Consider the following 26,560-nt stretch of genomic DNA (forward strand, 5'->3'; position numbering starts at 1 on the left):
CTCTCCTGCTGTGATATGTGTGGACCAGCTTGGTGGCTGGAGGGCCCACTTCAAAATAGTCCTTTTCGGGGGCCTGATCTGGCATGCTGGTCAGTTTAATCTGGCCCCTGTGGCAGTTTATTTCCTGGGATAAAATCTGGCCCTCTTTGAAAAATGTTTGGACACCACTGAGTCATATGGTGTTTGTACAGTGGTGCCTCGCAAGACGAAATTAATCCGTTCCGCAAGTCTCTTTGTCTTGCGGTTTTTTCGTCTTGCGAAGCACAGCTATTAGCGGCTTAGCGGCTTTAAGAAAAAGGAAACAGAGTCGCAAGAACTCGCAAGACGTTTTGTCTTGCGAAGCAAGCCCATAGGGAAATTCGTCTTGCGGAACGACTCAAAAAACGGAAAACTCTTTCGTCTTGCGAGGCATTCGTCTTGCGAGGTACCACTGTAAAGTTATGGAGCCCCCAAGCTTCACTTGCACTCTTCAGCACTAGCTAAAAACATTCTTGTTCAGGCAAGGGTACCATGATACTTAGAAAACTGAGGTAATTAGAATTGTCTTAGTATTTTAACTTTTGTATGTCTTAAAGTATGGTTGTGATTTATTTTTTTTACTGTTTTATCCTTTGTGAACTGCTTTGAATTTTTACAATCAAGCGGTGTATAATTTTTCTGAAAGGAAAATGAAGAGTGTGTGAATAAGTCCATCAGCAGCTGGAGCATGACAGTTAAATATAAGTACATAGTAATTCAAAAGCGGGGCATTGGTACCTGCAAGGGCATAAATGTCTCAGCACTAGAATTGACAAATGGGGCATGGCAATGTTTTTGGCCACAGTGAACTGAATGGACCTTGGGCTGTTTCCAGAGGCAGCTGTATTGTAAAACCTGGTGACAAACTGTAATAGAGGCAAAGTGCATAGTGGGAACCTAACTACTTCCAATGAAGCAGAACAGTTACTCTTTTTAAAGTGACCTTCATTGGGTAGCTTCTTCTCCCAAGCAAAGTTACTTGACCAACCCAGAACACTACAGTGCAATTCAATTTATAGGAAGTTTTTTATTTTTTCAAAATAAAAATACATTTTAAATTGTCATCCCAGCATTATCCAAGTCCTGAAATTTCATTTTGAAAGCTGATGAATCAACAGATTCTCTCACTTACCATTTACATGTCCTGGGACTCTACTGAGCAGACCCTGAGGAACCCTCCTCATAGACCTATGTTTAGTTCTGTATCACTGGCTGCAGTATTCCAGTATTCATGCCTGCCAGGGGGTGGGGATAAAGCCCATCTGTGTATAAGTGAAAATGGCCTCCAGGATAGTTAGAAAAATAATTTAAAGCAGCAAATAGATAGTCACAATCTATCCAAAGTTTCAGTATTTCCAAACCTTTTTTTTTTTTGGGGGGGGGGAGAAAGAGAGAGAAATAAGCACTGCTGTTTTAAAAAAAGCATTTCAAAATGCTTAAACTTTGGCTAAATTATGCCTATAATTTTTAAACTGAAAATAATTGAATCGTTTCTTTTATATCTTTTATATCTTTATATATTTATATCTTTATATATTTATGTAAACTGCTTTTGAATGATGCAAGTAAAATACAAAATATTCAATATGTAAGCCTCGCTGAACCTTATATTGCACAAAAGGTGGCTTAACCTTATCTGGTTGAACTTTACAATGCCTCATCTTAAGTCTTTACTAGATAATACACTTCCCCACAGTTCAGTGCTTGAATGTTGGTAGACCATGTTTAGCAGCAAAGCCTGAAAGCACCCATAACCATGCTTTTTAAGGAAATTACAGTCATCTATCTTTATGTGTGTAGTCTGCCTAGGGGAACCTTATCTCTTTTTATTTCTAAAAAAAGTAGTCACAGACACTTTTTTATGTTCAGTCAAAGTAATCCTCTATGTCTACCCTTGGATCCAAAAGATCTTCCCCATAGCGTGACAGATCCATTTGGTTGAGAATCAGGTTTTCAAAGGTTTCTTCTAGGTCTGTTTCTCCAATCAATACTGCTCCCAGCATGCGCCCATTCTGCATCACGACTTTGACGTACTCCTGCCCTTTAGTGCATCTGAGCATCAGTTCATGGTCTGAGCCCAACCCTTGCGCGTTGTACTTTCCCAGCAGCACCACCTGGAGGAAAGGGAAAAAAATAAGTTGTAGTCTTGAGAGTCCAAGTAGTGCAGAAGAGAGCCCTCTGCCTTAATCTAGTTACTCTAGTACTGATTTGCTTTGGGTGTGCCTTGAGAATAGCCTCTACATCTTTTACAAAGGAAGCTCCATGTGGTGAAATTAGGTTTTAGCTACATAAATGTACTCTTGAGATTTGCTATCGCGAGGAATTGAGCTGTGCATATTTCCCAAGCGAGACAGTGATACAGCACCCACAAATCATGGCCTACCTATGGAAATCTAAACCTACTGCTATTGAAGATTAGGCGATATTAGTAGGGCAATTTACAATCATACCTGCAGTAAATAATTGCAATGATTTTGGAAATGGAAGAATCTGGATTACAGCGTTTTGAGGCAAGCTATATGAAGACACTTCAAGGGTAATAACTGGTAGAGACTAATCTGCATTTATGAATTCCTAAACATGGTAAGTCCTGTGCTAACCAGACACTGCTGCTTATGGATGGATTTCCTTTTGTAGGATCATATACTGTACTGACGAGGGACGCGGGTGACGCTGTGGGTAAAACCTCAGTGCCTAGGACTTGCCGATCGTATGGTCGGCGGTTCGAATCCCCGCGGCGGGGTGAGCTCCCGTCTTTCAGTCCCAGCTCCTGCCCACCTAGCAGTTCGAAAGCACATCAAAGTGCAAGTAGATAAATAGGTACTGCTCTGGCAGGAAGGTAAACGGCGTTTCCGTGTGCTGCGCTGGTGCTGGCTTGCCAGAGCAGCTTCGTCACGCTGGCCATGTGACCCGGAAATGTCTTCAGACAGCACTGGCTCCTGGCCTCTTAAGTGAGATGAGTGCACAACCCTAGAGTCGGACATGACTGGCCTGTACGGGCAGGGGTACCTTTACCTTTATACTGTACTGACAGAAAGCAGTCTCTGGACATCTTGCAGTCCAGTATTTTACTCTGAAACTGTGCTACATGCTGGGGGGAGTGGGGGTGGGAAGGAAACCAGTGTGCTGCTCATCAGTGCAGAGAGAAAGCTAGGTGTGGTAGCTTTCTGCAGAATTAAAATGGAATCCCTTGCAATCAAGCCATTCCAAAACAGTGAATCATTGCAGTCGTTTATACACAGTTCATTACCTTGTAATTGAAAAACTTTGTCACATGAGCAAACAGTTCAAAGCAAAAGTCCATGTCTGTAGGTTCCCCTAAAGTATCAGCAGCCATACATTTTGCAGCATAACATCCCATCTGCCTAGCTTGGGTCCAAAGCCTCATCTGAAAAAAAAAAGGAGGATATGGGAATCAATGCACCAAGATTGCAAGCGTTTTAGAAGAATGAGCATGTTTTCCTAGAGCCCAATTTCAAGTGCTCAGCTTATCAGAGAGCTACTATAAGGTACAGCCCTTGCTAAAAGTATGGGAAGCATTGATAGTTACCCTTATATATGGGATCCACACACAAAAAAACATCACTGCTTGAAATGATCCTGTTCGGCATGCCTTTCCCAGGATATTCAAATAAATAATAATCCTATTCCTCTTCACTTCCAATTTTCCAACCCCAAGGACACATGGAAGATGAATGAAGATTGTAGATTGGCAGACAACAGGCGGATAGGACAGGAGTTTCTGCAGGTGGCTGTAGAAGTCGCTACAACGTATCGCTGTTACAGTCACCTGGAGACTTCTGGTAGCTCAAGATACTTTATTTAGCATCCTCTGCAAACTGGGGCAAAGTCCTTTGGCCAGCTGTGGATTTGGCCAACAATTCCCCCCCCTAAGTTTGATACTTAAGGCAGGTGTGCATTCCCTTCTATTCTGTCGTTTAACTGAACTGCCAGATGTACAATGTGTTTAGGACAACGTGAACAAGAAGAAAGCCCTGGCTAATTATATACCGGCAATACACTGATGGGATTAAATTACCATGGGGAAATCTCGTTAAACCTACACAGGGATCACCATCTACATTGCCTTACTTGCTGCCAAACCGGACTAGGCTCCCATGACGTAGTGCAGATGTCCCCCGCCGCGTAGATATCTGGTAGAGAAGTGTGCATGTATTTGTCCACTGTCAGACCCCCATCTTCACCTAGAACAAACTAAACATTTAAGAGGTAAATGCAGATTTCTGCAAAAAACATAACTTTGCTGGTCTTAATAAGATCTGAGGTTGGGGGCTTGTATGTGTCTTTTAAGGGTATTGTTATGAAGAAGCCACACCCTTTGGCCCATCCCAATTTAGCTATCGGTATCCCAGTCCTTAGAGCTGCTGCCCTTGGAAAGATCTCAGGTCTCTGGCCACACATCCTCTCCAATCAAGGACTCTTGAGACAAAGATTAAGTGTAAGGTATTGGTTGTGTTTAGAATAGATTTATGAAAGATTTTGAAAACTTATTGATTAGAATATTTGTATGAGATTGTATGGGGGAAATACGGAATAACAGATACAATTTTGCTTAAAATGTATATAGGAAGTGCAGTGTAAGCGATGGAAGTCAATCAATGAAATTTTATTATTGAGATATTTGTAGAATAAATTTAGAAGAAATTCTTCCAATTTTTCTTCTTCTTTTTCTCCTTTATTCTTTTCTTCCTTTTTTCTTTTTTGTATATGTGTGCTTATCGGAAATATATATGTATGTATGTATTTGCAGTATTTTGCTTGTATTTTGTAATAATTATCTTAAATAATTTTTTTTTTAAAGGACTCTTAACTGCCCCAAATATTCAGACCGCAGTTTGACAAACAAGAGGCAGGGCTTACTAGCACCCACACTGCGGGAAGGACACAGGACTTCGAGTCTAAAGGTGGTGCTACGAACAAAGATTTCCCAAACACAGACTCCCAGAATGAGGGGGTTTGTTAAGTTCCACATGCTGCCCTCTGGGTCTCAGTTGGCAGAGCATGGGACTCTTAATCTCAGGGTTGTGGCTTCAAGCTCTACATTAGGCAAAAGAGTCCTGCGTGGGGTTGGACTAGATGACCCTTGGTCCCTTCCAACTCTATAAGTCTATGATCTACTCAAGCCAGAGCCCTCACCAGCCCTATTTCATACCCTTCTTCAGTGTTCTGGCCTGGCTGGAATGTGTCCTTCAACTCTGATAATGCCTCTAGCTTGCCAGAATGGAGGCTACAAATGGGGTGTGCAAGTGTGCAGAGAATCTAACCTACGATAAAGGGTAAAGGGACCCCTGACCATTAGGTCCAGTCGTGACCGACTCGAGTTGCGGCGCTCATCTCGCTCTATTGGCCGAGAGAGCCGGCGTACAGCTTCCGGGTCATGTGGCCAGCATGACAAAGTTGCTTCTGGCAAACCAGAGCCCTGCACGGAAACGCCGTTTACCTTCCTGCTGGAGTGGTACCTATTTATCTACTTGCACTTTGACGTGCTTTTGAACTGCTAGGTTGGCAGGAGCAGGGATCGCGGAACGGGAGCTCACCCTGTTGCGGGGATTCGAACTGCGACCTTTTGATCGGCAAGTCCTAGGCTCTGTGGTTTAACCCACAGCACCACCCGCAACCTATGGTACAAAAGTAAAAAGTTACATCTGTTGCTCAACCCAATTCTGGCATATGGCCCTTGGATGACTTTCCAGAAGGGAATGTGGCCCTCGGGTATGGAAAGATTCCCCTCTCTGTTACACTGATATTACGTACTAGGAAATGGGTGCTACTAATGGAGCTAAAAGGAAAACACAGGAAGCCAAATTCTACAAGATATGGGGATTCTCTTAAGCTGCGTAACATTTCGTTCATTCGGTTCAAATTAAGGTACCCATAAACTGCATACTGCACAGCTCAATCTCTCAGGGGACATACCCACCCCAAATTTTATATTAATAGTACTTTAAATGGGTTGGCCCTTTTTGTTGTATCCTTAAAAGCCTTGCATAGAAAAACAATTTCATATTCTCAGTGTTAATCCTTACATTATTGCCGTCAAGGAATGGTTGGACATTTGGTACAACCCCGGTCGCACTGACAATGAAGTCGCAGCCATATATCTTCCCGCTGGTCAACTCAACATACACCGGCCACCTCTCTGGAAGAATGGAAGTTCAGACACACACAGTCCAGGTTATGTGGATTAGGCACAGAATCAGAAGTTTCCAGGTGTTAATATTCATTTGTTCCTCCACTGCGATTGCCCTGGATTGCAGGCAGGGGGAGCTATAATTCTTCTAGTGGCCCCCTAGAGCCTCCTTAAGATGATACACTTGGGAGAGCGACAGCTGGACACCAGGGATGAGGAACCACTTTCACCCTGAGGGCCGTGCTCTATTCTGTTCAACCTTTTGAGGCCCATCTGCCAGCGGGGCCAGGCACAAATGGGAGAGGAGTTTGTAAGCCATGCTTTCATTCTGCAAATAAGACCCCGATCTGTCCTGCACACACACACACACACACTCTCTCTCTCTCTCTCTCTCTCTCTCTATATATATATATATTATCTCCAGGAAGATTGGTAGATGATAGATAGATGATAGATATAATTAAATTAAATTTTCTGTTTTAAATATTCATTTTACATCCTTAAGATATCAATGACTTCCCTTCTCTCTCCAGGGTTCATTTTACATATCATAAATCCCTGCATAATTTACAAAAAACTATACCACTCAGTATTCCATTATTGCATCCTTCAAAACTTATTTACACTGTTGAATTTATCTTGCTGCTGCCAGCGTTTCCAGCTGTACACAATTATTTCCCATATATTCAATAAACGTTTTCCAATCTTCTCTAAACGTATGTTATTCATGTTCTCTTATTCTATATGTTAAGTCTGCGAGTTGTGCATATTTTGTCAACTTGAGTTGCCATTCTTCTTTGGTTGGGACCTCGCTCGTTTTCCATTTCTGGGCTAACAAAACACGGGCCGCAGTAGTTGCATACATTTAAAAAAAGTCTTGCACTCTTCTGGACACGCTGTTTACCTTCATCCATTTCTGCATTCCTCTCGTCTGGCTGAACTGTGGGGAAAGCCAGAGACACCTTCTCTGACTGCTGGAACTCTTCCCGGAGATAGATCTTCTTCACTTCGCAAAGGCTTTCAATGTGAACTTTGTGGGACAGCTGAAAAATAACAAATAATTGCATAACACCTTCCCTACTTAAGTTATGTGCGACTCCTACAGTGTGAGCGTTAACAAACTCATGAGTTTTGTGCCAAAGTTTATTAACGTTTTTGATGCTCTACTTTCTGGTCAATTCAGCTTGCTGCAAACTTTCAAGTGATTTTTATGGTGTGATCTGGCATGGGATTAGTTACAAGCTTCTATTCTGAAAACTTTCTTGGCGTATTGGATTTAAAAGTTGTTTTCTTAATGTTGCTTATTACCCACTATGTAGGAAAACTGACTCATGAGGGCTATGCCCTAAAAGTCACTCTGCAAATCCCTAAGAAAATACTAAATAAGAGGTCTGGATAAACTCCTTTGTGGCTCTTGACCAAAAATGTATCTCCGTTGAGTCCTGGTTGATCGTGCCTCTAAATCAAGGAGGGAGCCTAGGAATGTAGAACAGACTCCCCTTTTCAGACATAATTGCCCAAGATATAGAAAGCCAGCAGGAATGAAGCGGTAGGGCAAGGGTCTCACTGCCTCCCAGTAACATGATTCCTTTTTAAAAATATATAGTTTTATTAATTTCCAATATATAACAATTCCAAAAATAGACAAAATCTAGTTAAGCTTGCCAAAGTCCAACCTGTGATTTTGGTAGTTGCCATTCTTCAGAGTTATCAGTAAAGTGTTTTATTTTAACTTTATAACAAAGGTCAGATTGCCCTTCTTTAAAAACGGTTAAGAAGCCCATACTTGGGGTACGTTCTGCATGTTGACTTGTAACGTAGTTTATTTCTGTAAACACCCTCTGCCAGAAGGGCTTTATATAAAGCTCCTGATTGTTAATGGGGCACAGGGGAACACCCAAAGGGGGCTTAGAATAAGCAGCCATACCTCTTTTGCTCCCTTAAGACATAAGCCTTCGTGCCAGTCAGGGCCTAAGGCACTGCCGATTTCCCCCAGGTTTCCTGCAGCACTTTGTTGTATCTCACTTCCTGGGGGACAAGGAGGAGAGAGATAAGAACATATGCAATAGAGCAAGTACAGGCAGCCTATATATTTTCTGGGTACAAAGACAATACAGCCTCTCCTCAGCCAGGCAGGGTTTATTGTTAATTATTATTATTATTATTATTTTATGTATATGCCACCCATCTGACTGGGTTGCCCCAGATGAGGTCTTTACAAGGTCCTTCTTCTGTACAAGGTCCTTCTGTACTCCTTATTTAGTCATGCTGGCCACATGACCCGGAAAGCTGTCTGTGGACAAACGCCGGCTCCCTCAGCCTGAAAGCGAGATGAGTGCTGCAACCCCATAGTCACCTCTGACTGGACTTAACTGCCCAGGGGTCCTTTACCTTCACTTATTACGAGTGCAACCAAACTTCCCACCCTGTTCTTGCAGCAGCTATTCCCACTCCACAAACTCAGCTACAACGCTACTCCATCTCTTACGGTTTGCAAATGTTTGAAGTGTGAATGGTTGGGCCGATGCAACAGTTTTCATACAATATAAACCGATATCACGCAAGAGCCACTTTATAATGCCTGAGATGCTCTACAGTCATACCTCGGGTTAAATGTGCTTCAGGTTGAGCGTCTTCAGGTTACGCTCCGTGGCGACCTGGAAGTAACAACCCTGGAAGTGGCGACCCCAGAAGTGTTACGTCCAGGTTTTGCCGCTTGCGCATGTGCAGATGCTCAAAATGACGTCACACGCACATGCGGAAGCAGTGAATTGCGACCCGCACATGCACAGACGCGGGTTGCGTTCGCTTCAGGATGCAAACGGGGCTCCGGAACGGATCCCGTTTGCATCCAGAGATACCACTGTACAGTACCGGGTACTTCACCTGCAGTCGTATATTTTGTTCTTTTACAAGCGATCGGAGGCTCCGGTTTCACGACACTCAGCTTTGGGATCAGGAATTCAGCCGCTCCTGCATCAAAGAAAGTATTCCCAATCGCTTTGTCTTTGATGGCCCAGATGACTTCGCAACCTTCGATTTCGTACCTAAAAAGAGTTTTGTTATTATTTTTAAGCTATTTTGTTTCTGGTGTGTTACTGTAATTAAGGTGGGGTTTTTTTAAAAAAAAGAAAAGAAAAAAAGTTTAAAAAGCAACCTGGTTTACATGTCATTATTTTTCACATGAACAAGCAGTGGCTAGTGATTGCTCCTGAAATCACAGGTATTTTGCTCCTCCTCCACTGCTGCTACTTTGCTAGGAAATAAGTCACGGCCTGGATTGGTGTGTCATCCAAACCTGGCCTCCAAATTTGTTTCTCTCCATACAAACTATAAAATTCTAAGCCAAGAGAAACCCTGGCTTCCACTCGTGGTTTGTTTTGGAGAGGGACAAGCCACAAAGCCGGTGTTTGGACAATTGAAAAAACACCCCAAAGACCATGGCTTGTTTCCTTGCAGGACCAGGCATGGAGCAAAGTGGCCATGATTTCAGCACTGCTACTTCACATTAAATCATAGTTCATTTTAACTAGGGTTTAATGTGACGTGCAAACATGGCAAATTTAAAAAAAAAATATGTTAAGTTCTCACACTGCATTCAGCGTTCCAAAAAGGCATGGATGTACAATAGCAGCTCAAATTAGATCTATAGCTAAGACAGTAGTAGTAGTAGTAATAGTAGTAGTAGTAGTAGTAATAGTAGTAATCTATTATTTATACCCTGCCCATCTGGCTCTGTTTCCCCAGCCACTCTGGGCAGCTCCCAGCAGAATAATAATAATAAAGCTCTTAGCTTCACTTATTTTTCAAAAGAAGGAAGATTTACGTACACTAATTCCAGGGCAATGCCACCATTTCCCACAATGGTTATTCTTTTCGCTCTTGCCAGATGTTTCTGAAATTCCTGCACTTGACAGAGACAGACAGAGAGATCATTTTAGTAACATAAGAAGCTGCCATCTATTGAGTGATTCAACTGAGTTTGAGTTTGGATTTGATATCCTGCCTTTCACTCCCTTTAAGGAGTCTCAAAGCGGCTAACATTCTCCTTTCCCTTCCTCCCCCACAACAAACACTCTGTGAGGTGAGTGGGGCTGAGAGACTTCAGAGAAGTGTGACTGGCCCAAGGTCACCCAGCAGCTGCATGTGGAGGAGCGGAGACGCGAACCCGGTTCCCCAGATTACGTGGACTACCACTCCTAACCACTACACCACACTGGCTCTCAATTGGCCTGCCAAGCTCAGGATCATCAACCTTGGGTTATGAACAACAGTCTCTTCTGGTCCCACAGGAGTTGCCAGGAACTGAACCCAGGGCAAACTATGTACAAAGTAGATACTCTACCATTGAACTGTGGCCCTTCCTCTGTTATTGCAACAGAGCTGACCCCATTTGACCCCAAAACAAACCAAATTTAATCACCAGTTAAAACAAAGAGGGAGGGGCTCCCTATTTGGGGGCAATATATATATATAGCTGAATAAAAGCAGTGCTATCTATCAATCTGGGCTACAAGTATGTGCAAAATCTTCTTTTCTCTCTCTTGTGGTTGTCTTTCTTTCCACATTTTACATTTCTTTCCAATTTTTCTGTCCCATTAAGCAATGCTGCAGAACTCCTCTGCTTAGAAACGCCTGTCAGAGGTGTTCCCTTTTGACTTTTTGGAAGATAGTGAAAACCCTCTCTTTTTTTATGTGTTCTGGGAGAATGACCCTGGCACACTTTGTGTTGCACGGTTATTTCTGGCTTAGACCTCACCAAATTTATAAATCTATGTCTGCGTCAGAGAGTGCTGAAAGCACACAAACAGCATTACCGCTGCGCTGTCTGTATCGCGGATTCCCAACACGAAGGGGTTTCTTTCAGTAATCAGCTTTGGCCTTGCTCCAGCACACAGACAAAGTTTTTCATAGATGTACTCCTGACCGGCTTCTGTGATTATTTTCTGCAACCATGTTATAAAATGGAAAAGAAAGAAGAGAAGGACATCTTTGAAGGGTCCAGTACAGCATGCCACTGATCCTTTTTTTAAAAAAAACAACCCATAGACTCATAGAATTGTACAGTTGGAAGGACCTAAGTTTCCCCATCCTCACTCTACATTAATCTCATTAAACCCCAGGTTGAGAAAAGATTCCCGTATTGCAGGAGCTTGAACTAGAAGACCCTTGTGGTCCCTTCCAACTCTACAGTTCTATGATGGGGCGGTTTTACATTGAAACAAGGAAGAACTGCCCCTGTCCTGTGCAGATCGGCTTCAATGCTTGTTGAACTTAAGCAACAGAAGCATTTGTGCACAGGAGAATGGAATGAAAGAAGCTAGGAAAAAAGAACCTGAAGCAAATTTCCCACATGTTCTCCAAAGAGCTCCAGAAAGAACAGTGAGCAGTGGCGTAGCGTGGGTTGTCAGCACCCGGGGCAAGGCAAGTAATTCGTGCCCCCTAACCCGTGGATTTGCGCCCTCTAACCCTAACCCCCAGATGTTGCGCCCGGTGCGGCCGCCGGCCCCCCCTGCACCCCCACGCTACGCCACTGACAGTGAGAACTTCCTGCCTGCGATACCTTGCACCATTCCCCCTCTTGTAGTTCACCAGCAATACCTCCAAAGCTACTTCTTCAGTAGGAAGTCTGCAAGCTAGCCGGCTTCCAATGCAGCTGGATGAGCAAACACTTAAGATTCAGGCTGTCAATTCACACAGAGGAACACAAATAGGAAAACCTTTCCTCTGGGCGGCAGCGTAGGACTTTCTGCAAATGTTCTCCAAAGCACTCGACTATGCTCCTGGCTCCTAAGAGCTGGTTTGATGCAATAAAATGGATCCCTCCTCTCACTCAGACATCACTTGGGTATTAAAATTCAACAAGCGCTGACTGGCGTATCAACTGCATCGCCAATATCTGCTCCCGACAACAGCAGTTTCTCACACCGCATCGAAGACCTGCTCTGGAAACCCCACCCTCAACTTCCTGGCCTGGGGCGGGGGTGGACCTTGCCCCAGTGTGCATGCATTAGTTTCTGCCACAACCAGCTTAATGAAAAGCCAGCTCCCATCTCATCTTTATAGGTTGTAAACCAGTGCATGTGTAAGTCCTACTGACAGGGCCATACCCTAGTAGATTAGAATCACCTGACTCCACCGGTGCAGGAATATCTGGAGGTGACCGTGTTGGTCAACTAGTCTACATGAGACTTGATTTTTCATATCAAGACATCTCCGCTCTCATCCTGGAAAGAGAAAGCCATTTCTCATTCCAGAAAAAGACAAAAGGATGAAGGGTCCTCTTACATGTTCTTCACTCTTCAGGTGTTTTACTCCAGACTGAATAACCTTAATGTTAGGGTAGCGTTTTTCTAAGATGCTGCTTGCTTGTTCTTCAACATCAAATTCTTCTAAAGTCCTGGAAACCTGTCAAAAACAAACAAACAAAAATATCCTTCAGGTGCAAGACAACTTCCTAACCAAAATCTACTGATGCACAAATGCACCAGAGAACCCCTCGGGTTCTTGTCAACCCTGAAGGCAACCTTCATAGATGACACTCCCTTAGGTCTGGTTTGAAAACACATACCCCTACCCAATAGCTGGACCGACAGCTGCAACAGCAGTGGGATGCTGCTACTGATTACATGTTAACTGGGGAAATTCAGTCTTTCCCAGTCCTAGATATTTGCAGGGACCTGCAAACAGCAGCAATAGCTGCAAAGGAGAACACACACAAACACATCCTTAAAGCCAATCTCACCCAGCATCCTGTTATCCCAGGGACCAGCTCTTAATGGGAAGCCTGCAAGCAGGACGAAGTGTGACAATGCTCTCCTCACCTGTGGTTCCCAACAACAGTTATTCAGAAGCATACTGCCTCCGACAATGGAAAGAGAACATAGCCATCATGGCTAGTGGCCAATGATAACTTTGTTTTCCATGGATTTGCCTTTGAAAGTTGTCCAAGTTGGTGGCCATTGGAACATCCAATGGGAGCAAATTTCCTGCAGCTCATCTATGTGCCATGCAAATAAGTACTTTCTTTGAATGGCCCTAAATCTTAGTATTAAAAGTGGGCACTGCTACAGGAAAACTGGGCCTGCAGTGGCCACTGAAACAGGGTTACAACAGCAGAGTAGATTACTTCACCTTTCCCCAAATCCCCAAAAGCAGTTATTAGTTCTGTTCTCACCTGCTTGAAGTTCGTTACTGCTTTTATAAGAGGAGATGCTGTGACTAATAAAATATCATCAGAAGGAAACTCTGTAGCCAGCTGTTCAAAGGGGTAGAAAATATTATAAGTTATTTTTAAAACGAGCAAGTCACACCTACATTTTTCCAAACAGATAATTATTTAAATTCATCTACCCCCCCTTCCCCAAATAACTGGTATTAGCATCCTACCTCTGAAACATAGGTCCTATTTAGACACAGTGGGGAGTTTTTAGCTTTCTTACTGTTCAAGGAAAAAGCCTATGTTAAATCATGCTATGCATTATTGGAACATGGTAGATCTTGTCCTAGGGACGGGGAATGGGTAGACTAATGCTTAATCAAAGTTACACTAAAATGCTTGCTTTCTGCGTTGTTGCCTTTAACGGGGAACCGTGGGAAGCCACCTCGGAAGCTACGCACCGCACACCCATCTTTTCATTGTACGTCTATGAAACAACCAGGAAGTTTCCGTTGGGAAAAGGCGTGAATGGGAAAAGGCAAGAGGGCGCATGCGCAAAGACGCGAAGCCGCTACTTCAGCCGCTCAGCAAACGTCGTTCCAGAGGGCGCATGCGCAGAGACCGCGTATATGGTTTCTGAGGCGCTGGGACTGTACGTTACCCGCTCAGCGCACGTCACTCCGGCAATGCCACCTCCCACCACAACGAAGCGGCTCCGCCGGGCAGCGAGCTGGGGCGACTGGGCTGCCATAGCCGCGTCTCCGGCCTGCGAGACTCCGGCCTCCTCCTCGTCTGCGCGACTCTTCACGCGCTTCGTTGGTGTAGCCTGGCTACGAGTCGCCGCGAGGCTCCTAAACCTTCCGTTTGGCGTTTGCCGCTTGAGGAGGCGTGACCAGAAGAACAGATACGACTCTCTGCTGCCCCCTACGGGCCATGCGTTTATATTACAACTAAAGGAGCGCAGAAGATTTATGGCTTGAAGCCAAAGGGAGATTTAAGGGACTGGATTTATTTATTGACTTTGGAAGCCGAGCTTTGCATTGGATAGATTATACGAAAATTGTCGCCAAGAGGAAAGGGTGGTTTTGAGCATAGGCTGAGTGCTGCAGATGTTATTTTAATTTTGCAATAGATTTCTCACCTTTTTCTCCCAAGGAGCTCAAAGTGGTGCTGTTGGTTCTCATGTAATTCCCCACAACAACCCCGGGTTAGGCTGAGAGGCAGTGATTGTCCCAATGTCACTCAGTGGGTTTCATGGCTGAGTGGGGATTGGAACCTTAGTCTCCCAAGGTCCTGGTCCGGCACTTTAACCACTACGCTACGCTATTGTAGATGACTTTGAAGGGGTGTCAGATGAATTCAGGGTTCTTCTGTTGCATGGTGGCAAAATGTGCCAGAATCCTAAAGGGCGTAATGTATGTGTTACGTACTGAGTTGAATAGGATCCAAAATGCAGCAGTCTGATTGGTCCTAGAACAATAGGATCCAGAATGCAGCAGTCTGATTGGTCCACAGGAGCCACCCAACCCAGCTCCAGGTGGCAGTGAATCTGCAACCTGATTGGCCTCTACAGGTGAATCCCTGAATTAGCCAATCACGTGGGGCTCATTGTGTAAATAATGTATATAAGGCAGACATTCTGGGGGAACTTCCATTCTTCCTTACCACTATGAGCTGAATAAAGAGCATGAAATCCACTCTCGACTCCGAGTATATTTCAGTATGTATGATGTGTGGAGGGGTGGTCTTGAGCTCCAGGGCAGGAAATTTAAAATCTCTATATAAGGGCAGGCACACCTTGGTTCTGGGTCCTTCTCCTTTCCTGCATGGGAGGGGAGCGTCCTGTTGCAACAGTTCAATAAAGATCAGGCTTACAAGCTGCTTTGCTTCTCAATATTCTCTGGTTGGCCTCTGTTATTTTCTCCTACCAATAGGGAACCCACGTAAGGACTCTATACGGACTCTTGGATACCCCATAAGGGATAAAGGAGAGATTTTGTTTATAACAGGCGCGATGTGTTTGCTTTCCCTTCTGCTGAGGTTTACAAGGCATTTGATTAGATGAACCTTAGCAAATGCAGCCCAGAGTTCCTACCCCCACATTGCAGGGAAACAGATGTTGGAAAGACCGTGGCTTACATCAACCCTGCATTGTATATCAATTTGTTTTTTATCTGAGAGCCAGTGTGGTGTAGTGGTTAAGAGCGGCAGTCACATAATCTGGGGAACCGGGTTCGTGTCTCCGCTCCTCCACATGCAGCTGCTGGGTGACCTTGGGCCAGTCACACTTCTGTGAAGTCTCTCAGCCCCACTCACCTCACAGAGTGTTTGTTGTGGGGGAGGAAGGGAAAGGAGGTTGTTAGCCGCTTTGAGACTCCTGAAGGGGAGTGAAAGGCGGGATATCAAATCCAAACTCTTCTTCTTCATCATCTCCTCGCTGCAGTTTCAGGGGGTAGATGGTCACATCCTATATTCATTATTTCCACATATCAAGAGGCAGGCTGAGATTGATAGCATTGCCTCCCTTGCATTCTCCCGCAAATGGGAAAACAGTACAAATTACCAGGCTCATCCTCAGGATATCTGGATTTAAAGGTGAATCTTCCTAGATCAGACTCTGCAAACCTGACACTCTAACCATTAAGCAATTTGGCCCAAAGCTGCTTGGAAGGCAGAAGTTTGTCAGGGAAAGCGTCTCTCATTTCATTTAACAGGAGAAGCTGCACTTTGAGGAATGTTCCCCTTCATGTATCTATTGGCAAGAGGATGCCGGGGTAAAATATTTAGATATGTACAATGGCGTTTAGTGTTGGTTGTGGAAGAAAAATAGGTAAATAAAAAAGGTAATTCCCTGGATGCCAAGATCCAGGCTTGGTGAGAGAAAGCCCGTAAAGATTTAAAACAAGAAGACATGCATTATTGCAAACAGACCACAAGTCTCCAGTGTTCTTTTTCCTCTAAAGAAAACTTGCCCAGTAGAGGCAGAAGTTTTTACTTTTCAGAGGTGGGCGAGTGGAAAACAATATCAGGAAATGAGTTATGGCCCTGGAAGCGACAGCTGTTAGTCATAAATGGCTTTTCTTTTGTTTTCTATTATTTAAAGAGCAAGTTTGCTTTCCAGGGCTGAATGTAATTTCCCAATCCAAGAAATTGCTAGACAGTTCAGCCATAAACTAAATATTACTCTTCTACACCTGCAGCCCCTGCTGCCAACACAAACGACCTGACCTGAATAATACAAGAAATTGGACAGGCATGCATTCTAAGAGATGAAATATACCTCTGAAGTTTTTCTCATCAACATAGGACAGTCAAAAGAAATTTCATTCAAGGGCAAATTGATGCATTTCAGTCCTCTATCATAGTGAGTTGTTTGTGGTTCTGTCAAGTTTGGGCAAAAAGAGCCTAAGTCAGACCTCCTTGGACAAAGCTGTACAAGGTGGGCTTTGCTGAAAATGGACCCTTCAGACTTTTGCAAGGGCTGAATCTGGTCTGAAACTATGAAAGCCAAATGCACCTTTGTGCATAGAAAGGCAGACAAAAAATAAGTAGGCACTTTAGTCTGACAGCAGCAATCAGCCAAGTTTTTCTCTCCTCTCTTTTTCTGTTTTGCCATATGTTTCAGCAGTAGCTCTCTTCCATAGCAAACACACAAGTTCCAGATGCACAGGGGGTCTTCCTTGCCTCCCCTCTCCCCACACATCATGAAAACTACTGCATAGGGGAAGTTTGCTGTGACAATAGAACAGTAATACTGATAATGGCCCATAGCCATTATACCTGAAGGAGCACCTCCACCCCCATCGTTCTGCCTGGACACTGAGGTCCAGTGCCGAGGGCCTTCTGGCGGTTCCCTCGCTGCAAGAAGTGAGGTTACAGGCAACCAGGCAGAGGGCCTTCTCGGTAGTGGCACCCTTTCTGTGAAATGCCCTCTCATCAGATGTCAAAGAAATAAGCAACTTTCTGACTTTTAGAAGACACCTGAAAACAGCCCTGTTTAGGGGATTTTTTAATGTTTGATCTTTTATCGTGTTTTTAATGTTCTGTTGGGACTGGGGAAACCCAGCCAGATGGGTGGGGTATAAATAATAAATTATTATTATTATTATTATTAGTAGTAGTAGTAGTAGTAGTAGTAGTCTTCCAGCTCTGGTCTTCTCAGGACACGCCATGTAAGTATTCCTAATGCAGTTCCTCTCCCCCACCTATTGATTCAGATACCAACAATTAAAAACAATGGGCTTTCTCACATATAGCCCTCTTCTCTCAGTAGGAAAGCAATGCCCAACCAGGTGAAAACAGAATAAATGAGGGAGGGAGGGAACTGCAGCCCAGTACAGTGGTACCTCGGGTTACATACGCTTCAGGTTACATACGCTTCAGGTTACACACTCCACTAAGCCAGAAATAGTGCTTCAGGTTAAGAACTTTGCTTCAGGATAAGAACAGAAATCGGCCTCCGGCAGTGCGGCGGCAGCAGGAGGCCCCATTAGCTAAAGTGGTGCTTCAGGTTAAGAACAGTTTCAGGTTAAGAACAGACCTCCGGAACGAATTAAGTACTTAACCCGAGGTACCACTGTATAGGAAAAGATGTGGTATGTGAGCACCTAGCTACTTTAAATGAATTGAAATCTCCAGGGCCTTAAGAGCTGCTCCCAAAGGTACTAATATGTGCTTGCAATCTCCAAGCCTCTGTTTATAATCTTTGAGAAGTGTTGGAGAACAGGTGAGGTCCCCACAGACTGGAGGCTACCAGCTGTTGTCCCCATCTTAAAAGGTGTGGGGACGGAGAAGACCCAGGCAGCTACCAACTAGTCAGCTTGACATCAGTAACCAGGAAAGGTCCTAGAACAGATAATTCATCGGTTGGTCTGTGAGCACTCAGAAAAGGATGCTGTGATTACGAAGACCCAGCATGGGTTTCTCAAAAACAAGACATGCCAGACCAATTTCATTTCTTTTTTTGATAGAGGTACAAGCTTGGTGGATCAGGGGGATGCTGTGGACATAGTGTATCTTGATTTCAGTAAGGCTTTTGACAAAGTTCCCCATGATATTCTTGCAGAGAAGCTGGTAAAATGTTGGTTGAAGAGGTAACTGTTAGGTGAATTTGTAACTGGTTGAATGGCCGAACCATTAGTACTCACTAATGGTTCCTCATCATGTGACTTGGACAAAGCAATTGAGGGGATGCTCATCAAATTTGCAGATGACACCAAACTGGGAGGGTTAGCTAAAGTTTCAGAACACAGAACCAGGTTTCAAAATAACCGTAACAAATTAGAGAACTGGGCGCAAACTAAGAATAAACCTTCTGTTCTAAATTTAGGTAAGTATTATCAAGTTTGGGAAAATCCAACTCGCTTTCTTTTTGAATGCTAGTAGTACAAAATTTAAAAGGTGTCTCACTTCAATAAAACACAAATCAGTCTTTTTTTTTTTTTAAAAAAAATGCTTTTTATTGAGTTTTTTCACAAACATAAATAAAACTTAATCTTTTACAATCAACATTCTGTATTGTCTTATTTACCCTGCACAAATTCGCGCCCAGACTTCCCTCCTTCCCTGTTTCAGTTTTCCTAATTTACCTCTTCTCTTGCAGATTCTTATTTACCCTCTATTCACATCACAGGATTTATATTAACCCTGCTACAGTTTTTAAACTTCTACAATTAAGTCTTATATATGCAACAAATTTACTCCACTCTTCTTCAAACTTTGTCCCTTTTTGTTCTCTAATTTTATAGGTCATTTTAGCCAATTCTGTATATTCAAAGAATTTGGTCTGCTACTCCATTACGTTTGTAGGATGGATACAATTCATATTCCCAAAATGAATAAACCATTGTTTATCTGGCTTGGTTCTGCGCCCCCATGAAACTCTTAAAGTTGGGGGGGTGCAGACAGCTTCTCTACTCCTCATTTAATGTTCCCTGGTCCCCCATCCCTGGGCTTAAGTGCCTTAATTCCACCACCATTCTCAAGCACCCTGTGTTCTTTTAAGTGCTTTTTGCCCAATGAAGAATTCTGAAGAATTTCCTTGGTCCTACTAAAGCGGGGCAGTGAACGTTGTTCCCTCCATGTGTTGCTGGACTCCAATGCCCATGAGTCACAGCCAGCATGGCCAATAATCCGGTGTGATGGGAGTTGTATTCCACATCAACTACCAAAGGGATTACCCACCTGTATGTTCCTTTTTTGTTCCTTTCTTGCCTACTGCTGAAGAGGCAGCACTGTTGTTGTGGTGGTGGCTGCCCGTCTTCTCTCCAGTTCCTTAATTAATTCCCTGTCTGCTTCTGTGCAATCTCGAAACTGTCAGTGTTCAAAGGGAATCTCCCCCTGATATTTTTAAGCACGAAATCCCTGGCACCCTGGAGCGCCTTTGCCATTCTTATTTGCAATTTCCTTTTTGTTTTTATCTGCCCCTCCACCGCCACCAATTCTCGGCCCTTTCACCGGAGACATTCCGAAGCAGAGATGACATCATCTATCATGTTGTGAGGAGGCGGCTCTTGACAGTTCTATTTTGCTCTTTGTTATCAAACTGCACCAATGTCACTTGGCATTACTTGTTTCTGTCTGGGGAAACACAAATTGATTCTGCCAGCAAAATTTGCAATACATGGACTCGGTCATTGCTCTTTCCCAGGTGCTCATCTCCAGTTCCCAAGTGGGTGTTGTAGGTTGACCAACACTGATATCTTCTGTATGCCTACTCAGAAGTAAGCAACACTGAGTTCATTCAGACTTGCTGCCAAGTATGAATGTCTAGGATCGTGGCCTAAGCTGCAACAGATCAAAAGCAAAGAAGCTATGGTACAAATACCAACATGTAGTTTCTGCCTTGAAAAACATCTCCTTTCATTGGGAAGAAAACCCCTTTTACTTGTTCTATTTTTAATAGCCATTCAATTGGATCTAGACGTATTTACACTTATTTTGCATAGAAGTGAATGTGCATTAAATCATGACCAACTTCTCCCACTGATTTCAGTGTAATGTACCCGTATTTTTCGCACCATAGGATGCACTTTTCCCCTCCTAAAAAGCAAGGGAAAATGTGTGTGCGTCCTATGGAGCGAATGCAGGGGGGAGGCAGGCGGGAAAAGCCCCCAAGAGCTGCACACAAGCTCCGTGCACTCTTGCAGGCTTTTCCACAGGAGGGAGAAGGGACTGACTGGCCGCATCAGTCCCTTCTCCCACCTCCCAGAAAAGCCAGGAGAAGCCGCAATCTCTTTAAAGGAGTTGCGCAGCTTCTGCCGGTTTTGCGGGAGGTGGGTGAATCCCCCCACCTCCCAGTAAAGCCAGGAAAGCCCTGCGCAGCGTCTCCCGTCAAGGAGAGGCTGCACGGGGCTATGGATTCTTTAGCCCCACGCAGCCTGTCCCAGGAGGGAGAGGCTGCACGGGGCTAAAGAGGAAGCCAAAACAGCGAGCAGGATCCATCCCGCTTGCTGCTTTGGCTTGCTCCATAGCTGCGCGCAACCCCTCCGTCAAGGAGAGGCTGCACGGGGCTATGGATTCTTTAGCCCCACGCAGCCTGTCCCAGGAGGGAGAGGCTGCACGGGGCTAAAGAGGAAGCCAAAACAGCGAGCAGGATCCATCCCGCTCGCTGCTTTGGCTTGCTCCATAGCTGCGCGCAACCCCTCCGGCAAGGAGAGGCTGCACGGGGCTATGGAGTCTTTAGCCCCACGCAGCCTCTCCTGGCAAGGAGAGGCTGCACGGGGCTAAAGGGGAAGCCAAAACAGCGAGCAGGATCCATCCTGCTCACTGCCTTGGCTTGTGCCATAGCCGCGTGCAACCCCTCCGGCAGGGAGAGGTTGTGCGCAGCCTGTACGCTGTTCTTTGGGGCTGGGGGAAATTTTTTTTTCTTGATTTCCCCCCCTAAAAACTGGGTGCGCCCTATGGTCCGGTGCGCCCTATGGTGCGAAAAATACGGTAAGTTCAACAAAGGTTGCAATTCTAAGGACACATAGTCGGGAGACAATGTGTCCCGAATAGGAACATAGAAAGTTGCCTACCAGAAGCATTTTTGTTAGGGATTGTAGGACAAGACCTGCCAAAGAAAACAAATAATTTATTTATGTATGCAACAACAGCGGCAAGAGTCTTGATAGCACAAGGATGGAAGAATGAGGAAACCCCGACAAAAGAACAGTGGCAAGAGAAATTGATGAACTGTGACTTTAAAGAAGAATGGGAACTTTTCACAAATTATTTAAAAAGACAACAAAATGAGTTGGACTCCTTGGCAGGTTTTGAATAAGCATACACAAATTTAGCGATTGATAACATGGTAGATGGATAGGGTAAGAATTTGTACAAATTTATAACATGCAGAGAATAATATGTGCTAAGAAATCAGAGAGAGGGGCTGAGGGAAGTCTCTGGGGGAGGGGAGGGAGCGTTTGGGGGGAAAGGGGAGAAAATAATGGATATATGTTTTGATATGTTGTTATGTTGAAATTGTTAATAAAACCATTTATTAAAAAAAGGAACATAGAAAGCTGCCTTATACTTATGTCTCCCGCTCGGACTACTGCAATGCGCTCTACGTGGGGCTAACTTTTTAAGGTGACTCGGAAAGTACAACTAATCCAGAATGCAGCAGCTAGACTGGTGACTGGGAGTCACCGGGGAGACGATATAACACCAGTCCAAAAGGATCTACATTGGCTCCCAGTATGTTTCTGAGCACAATTCAAAGTGTTGGTCTGACCAATTCAGAGTAGCCCCACTGAAATCAATAAACCTAGGTTAATAGTCAGGAGCAGCCCATTCTGCCACCTGAGGGGAAACACTGAACTCCGTGATGGGGATTGCATTCCTCATAGCCTTGGTACTTCTCTGCCCCAGAAGTGGGGAAGACAAGCAGCAATGTCTTGCATTGGAATGCCTTTCCTTTGCTGAACAAGGCCCTGGCGATTGTCTTCACCCCAGGGGCGGAGAAGATGAACGCCAACACCACACACCACACCACAATACCTCCCTCTCACTGAAACTCACTGAGAGTGGGGTGTTCCAGCCATGGTGGAAACAGTGGAGATTTCTTGTGTTTCCACCGCCTGAGGCAGCTGCTTCACCCTGCCCAGTGCCATTTTACATGTAAGCTAAACAAGCTATAGCTTAGGGCCCCACTCTCTTGGGGGCCCCAAAAATAATTAAAGGGGGGAAAAACTGGATGTACATTTCCAAAATATAAGATAAAAAACAAATAAAATACATATTTTGTTATGTTCAAATGGCTTTAGATACCTATTAGGTCCATAAATTACCATATAGCATATATTCAACACAAAAAACAGAGACAATTTGCTGTTGGGCTCCATTATTTTCAGTAGCTTAGGGCCTCATCAAACCTAAATCCGGCCCTGACCCTGCCTTGTGGGTGGGTCTGCCCTTTTAGTCATAGTTTACTCTGCTGAGGACTAGCACTAGATACAACCCTAAGGAAGAAAACTTCTGTAATACTTAGGTGGTGATTTCTGGTTTCCAATTTTATGGGGATTTTGTGTGTGTGCGCGCGCTTGTAAATTGCTTTGATTTTAAAAATAAAACTACGCTTATAAGCAGTGGCGTAGCGTGGGGGGGTGCAGGGGGGCCGGCTGCACCGGGTGCAACATCTGGGGGTTAGGGTTAGGGGGCGCAAATCCACGGGTTAGGGGGCACAAATTACTTGCCTTGCCCCGGGTGCTGACAACCCACGCTACGCCACTGCTTATAAGTTCTTTTAATAAAAAAATAGAAATAACTCATGCTGTACCCTGTTGACATGCATTTTCAAGACAACAAGACCCTTCCCTTTAACTCGGCAGCAGTTTGGTTTCTAGGAACGTTAGCGGCCATCCCATTTGGGTACACCGGGGGGGGGGGGGGCGGGGCAGGGAGAAAGAAAGAGCCTTGCTGGGAAACTGGTTGGCATCACCTGCAAATTATCTCCTCCATTCCTAGCACTGTTTTTTGTGCCTTAAGGGGCAAGGTTAACTATTTGCACACGCAAACACACACCCAAATCACCGACTTCCAGCTTTCAAAAACAGAAGTCTTGTAGAAATGGTAAAGGTAAAGGGACCCCTGACCATTAGGTCCAGTCGTGGCCGACTCTGGGGTTGCGGTGCTCCTCTCGCTTTATTGGCCGAGGGAGCCAGCGTACAGCTTGCTGGTCATGTGGCCAGCATGACTAAGCCGCTTCTGGCGAACCAGAGCTGCGCACGGAAATGCCGTTTACCTTCCTGCTGGAGCGGTACCTATTTATCTACTTGCACTTTGATGTGCTTTTGAACTGCTAGGTGGGCAGGAGCAGGGACCAACAGGGAGCTCACCCTGTTGCGGGGATTTGAACCGCCAACCTTCTGATCGGCAAGCCCTAGGCTCTGTGGTTTAACCCACAGCGCCATGTTCTCCAAAATATAAAAGTGAAGTAGTATCATCAATTTATACGATACAGCAAAAACTAATCTGTATAAATCTGTGTCCTTCAAAGGTCAGCACTGGACCCCTCTAAGGTCTGAGCCATAGTCTAGTTGGCTCTGACTGTTTCCACCAGTAGCTATTCCATTTGGCTGCACACAAGGGAAAGGTGAGACAGTGACCCACCCTGTTGGCTTAGCTACTGTCCCATAGCTTCTCTCAGAACTGTCTGTCCATGTCATCGCCATTCAACCCAGTTGCATCAGAGGAAGCCCAGGAAATTAGATAGCTGGGGTGGGGCCACATCCTTAGCTTGGCTGGACCAACTCTCCCCTCCCAGAACTGTCTCATGCAGTGAGCATTCCAACTGGTTACTGTATAACTGTTATGGGAGAGTGCAAAGGAGTCAGAATCCACCTCTCCTTGCCCTCTATCTTCCTTCTCCCTTTGTCATCACGTCTCATGAGCCGTTATTTTAAAATGTAAACTATCTTTTAGTGCTTTGCTGGAAAGTTGGAAGGTGTGTTGTGAATAAGTAATTTATCGATAACGATAAGTAATTTATCGTTCAACTTGGAAAAGGCTCCACAAGGAGCAGAGTTAATAACTCAAATGAACTCCATCTGTGGTGGAGTTATGGTCCACTGTGCAAGCCTTATCCATTCACCTAAATAAACGTGTAAGGGGAATCTGCTGGTTCCCCTTGCCCACACTGCATTAAGGATCATGTTAGGAGAATCTGCTTGCTCAGACTGCATTAAGAATGTTTCAAGAATATTTGTGCTGGAAAAGCTCAGCCTTGAGCTAGCCTGATAGAAAGTTGGCACCCTGTTTTTCTTGCCGAATCTGGCATCCAGCTCTGATAATGCAGGCATGCTTTTCCTTGGAGAATGTGACTTAATTTCAATGTGTGTGTAAATCTAAGCCAAGGGAATACCTCTATATCCACCTGTGTAATTTAAAGTTCTGTGGAGTCCACTTTTGTGAGTTCCTCAGTGGCTGCTTTTCTAAGTAAAGCTACCTCAGACATCACAATGGTGTGTTTCTTGAAGAAATCACTATGTCTGAAAATTTGGGTTGTTGTCATACAGAAAGTGAAAGTCCAGACTCAAAAGTTGACCTGGCGGGGGGGCAAAGTTAAACTCTTTTATTGGGGGGGCAAAGCTTTGTTGTTGTTGTTGCTTAGTCGTTGTAATGGGAAAAGGGGGCTGCTCGTGCGTAAGCATTTAAATCCTCCAAGCTTTACCATCAGTTCCTAAACTTTCCCAGTCCGAGGAGCCATGGGTGCGTGGCTACCTCAATCGCTGGCAGAATCCGTCAGTGGGCGTTTCCGGAATTTACGCCAACATAAGAGTTCCTTGACGGAAACTCTCCTTCTGGATTCTCTGCGTGACAGTTTCCTCCGTGGAGTGGGCGTCCCCAGCGGAGGTCCTGAGCCCTCCCCGCTGTTCTCACTGGAAACTTCTTGGAGCCATTCCTCCGATTGAGTTTCTGCAGGAACTCTCCCTCTCCCCCTACTGGTTCCTTCCTCCGCATCCAAAGCTCTCCTAGCCTCCTTGAGCCCTTCCACCACCTGACTCTCCGATGGCAGTTCCCTGACAGTCGTTTAGTTGTGTCTGACTCTTCATGACCCCATGGACCAGAGCACGCCAGGCACTCCTATCTTCCACTGCCTCCCGCTGCTTGGTCAAACTCATGCTGGTAGCTTCGAGAACACTGTCCAACCATCTCGTCCTCTGTCATCCCCTTCTCCTTATGACCTCCATCTTTCCCAGCATCAGGGTCTTTTCCAGGGAGTCTTCTCTTCTCATGAGTTGGCCAAAGTATTGGAGCCTCAGCTTCATGATCTGTCCTTCCAGTGAGCACTCAGGGCTGATTTCCTTAAGAATGGATACGTTTGATCTTCTTGCAGTCCATGGGACTCTCAGGAGTCTCCTCCAGCACCATAATTCAAAAGCATCAATTCTTTGGTGATCAGCCTTCTTTATGGTCCAGCTCTCACTTCCATACATCACTACTGGGAAAACCATAGCTTTAACTCTAAGGACCTTTGTCGGCAAGGTGATGTCTCTGTTTTTCAAGATGCCGTCTAGGTTTGTCAACGATTTTCTCCCAAGAAGCAGGCATCTTTTAATTTCGTGACGGCTGTCGCCATCTGCAGTGATCATGGAACCCAAGAAAGTAAAATCACTCACTGCCTCCATTTCTTCCCCTTCTATTTGCCAGGAAGTGAGGGCCCAGTGGCCATGATCTTCATTTTTTTGATGTTGAGCTTCAGAACATATTTTGCGTTCTCCTCTTCCACCCTCATTAAGAGGTTTTTTAATTCCTCCTCACTTTCTGCCAGCAAAGTTGTGTCATCTGCATATTTGAGGTTGTTGTTATTTCTTCCGGCAATCTTAATTCTGGCTTGGGATTCATCCAGTCCAGCCTTTTGCATGGTGAATTCTGCATATAAGTTAAATAAGCAGGGAGACAATATACAGCCATCCCAATTTTGAACCAATCAGTTGTTCCATATCCAGTTCTAACATAGAGATTTCTCAGGAGACATATGAGGTGATCAGGCACTCCCATTTCTTTAAGAACTTGCCATAGTTTGCTGTGGTCAACACAGTCAAAGGCTTTCGCGTAGTCAGTGAAACAGAAGTAGAAGCTTTTTTTAGCTTTGCCCAAAGTTGTTGAGCTACTTTTTATGAAATTCGCCAAAATCAACACTACCAACACGGACTGCCATACGTCTGGATTTTTAAAGTTACACACACACACACACACACACACACACACACACACATGTTTTCTTTGGTGTTTCTTTCACATGAAAT

At 44.6% G+C, this 26,560-nt stretch overlaps 1 protein-coding gene across 2 annotated transcripts; it reads right to left on the bottom strand.

The window, feature by feature from the left end:
• Positions 1–1,025: 1,025 nt before the first annotated feature.
• On the bottom strand, positions 1,026–14,520 carry PYROXD1 (pyridine nucleotide-disulphide oxidoreductase domain 1). Of its 2 annotated transcripts, none has more exons than XM_083700586.1 (12): positions 13,990–14,520; positions 13,347–13,427; positions 12,458–12,577; positions 10,987–11,115; positions 10,000–10,073; positions 9,056–9,216; positions 8,097–8,197; positions 7,074–7,212; positions 6,066–6,178; positions 4,111–4,233; positions 3,269–3,406; positions 1,026–2,132 (listed from the first exon to the last, which is right to left on the bottom strand). In XM_083700586.1, exons 1-12 carry the CDS (start codon positions 14,077–14,079, stop codon positions 1,884–1,886), a joined length of 1,518 nt encoding a protein of 505 aa, XP_083556712.1. In that variant the 5' UTR covers positions 14,080–14,520; the 3' UTR covers positions 1,026–1,883. The 2 variants fall into 2 exon arrangements, with proteins under 2 accessions (XP_083556712.1, XP_083556711.1); XM_083700585.1 differs by having other exon boundaries at positions 9,044–9,216; positions 13,990–14,515.
• Positions 14,521–26,560: the final 12,040 nt, after the last annotated feature.

Source organism: Podarcis gaigeae (genome assembly GCF_964106915.1).
Source record: "Podarcis gaigeae genome assembly, chromosome: 10".
NCBI lineage: Eukaryota > Metazoa > Chordata > Lepidosauria > Squamata > Lacertidae > Podarcis > Podarcis gaigeae.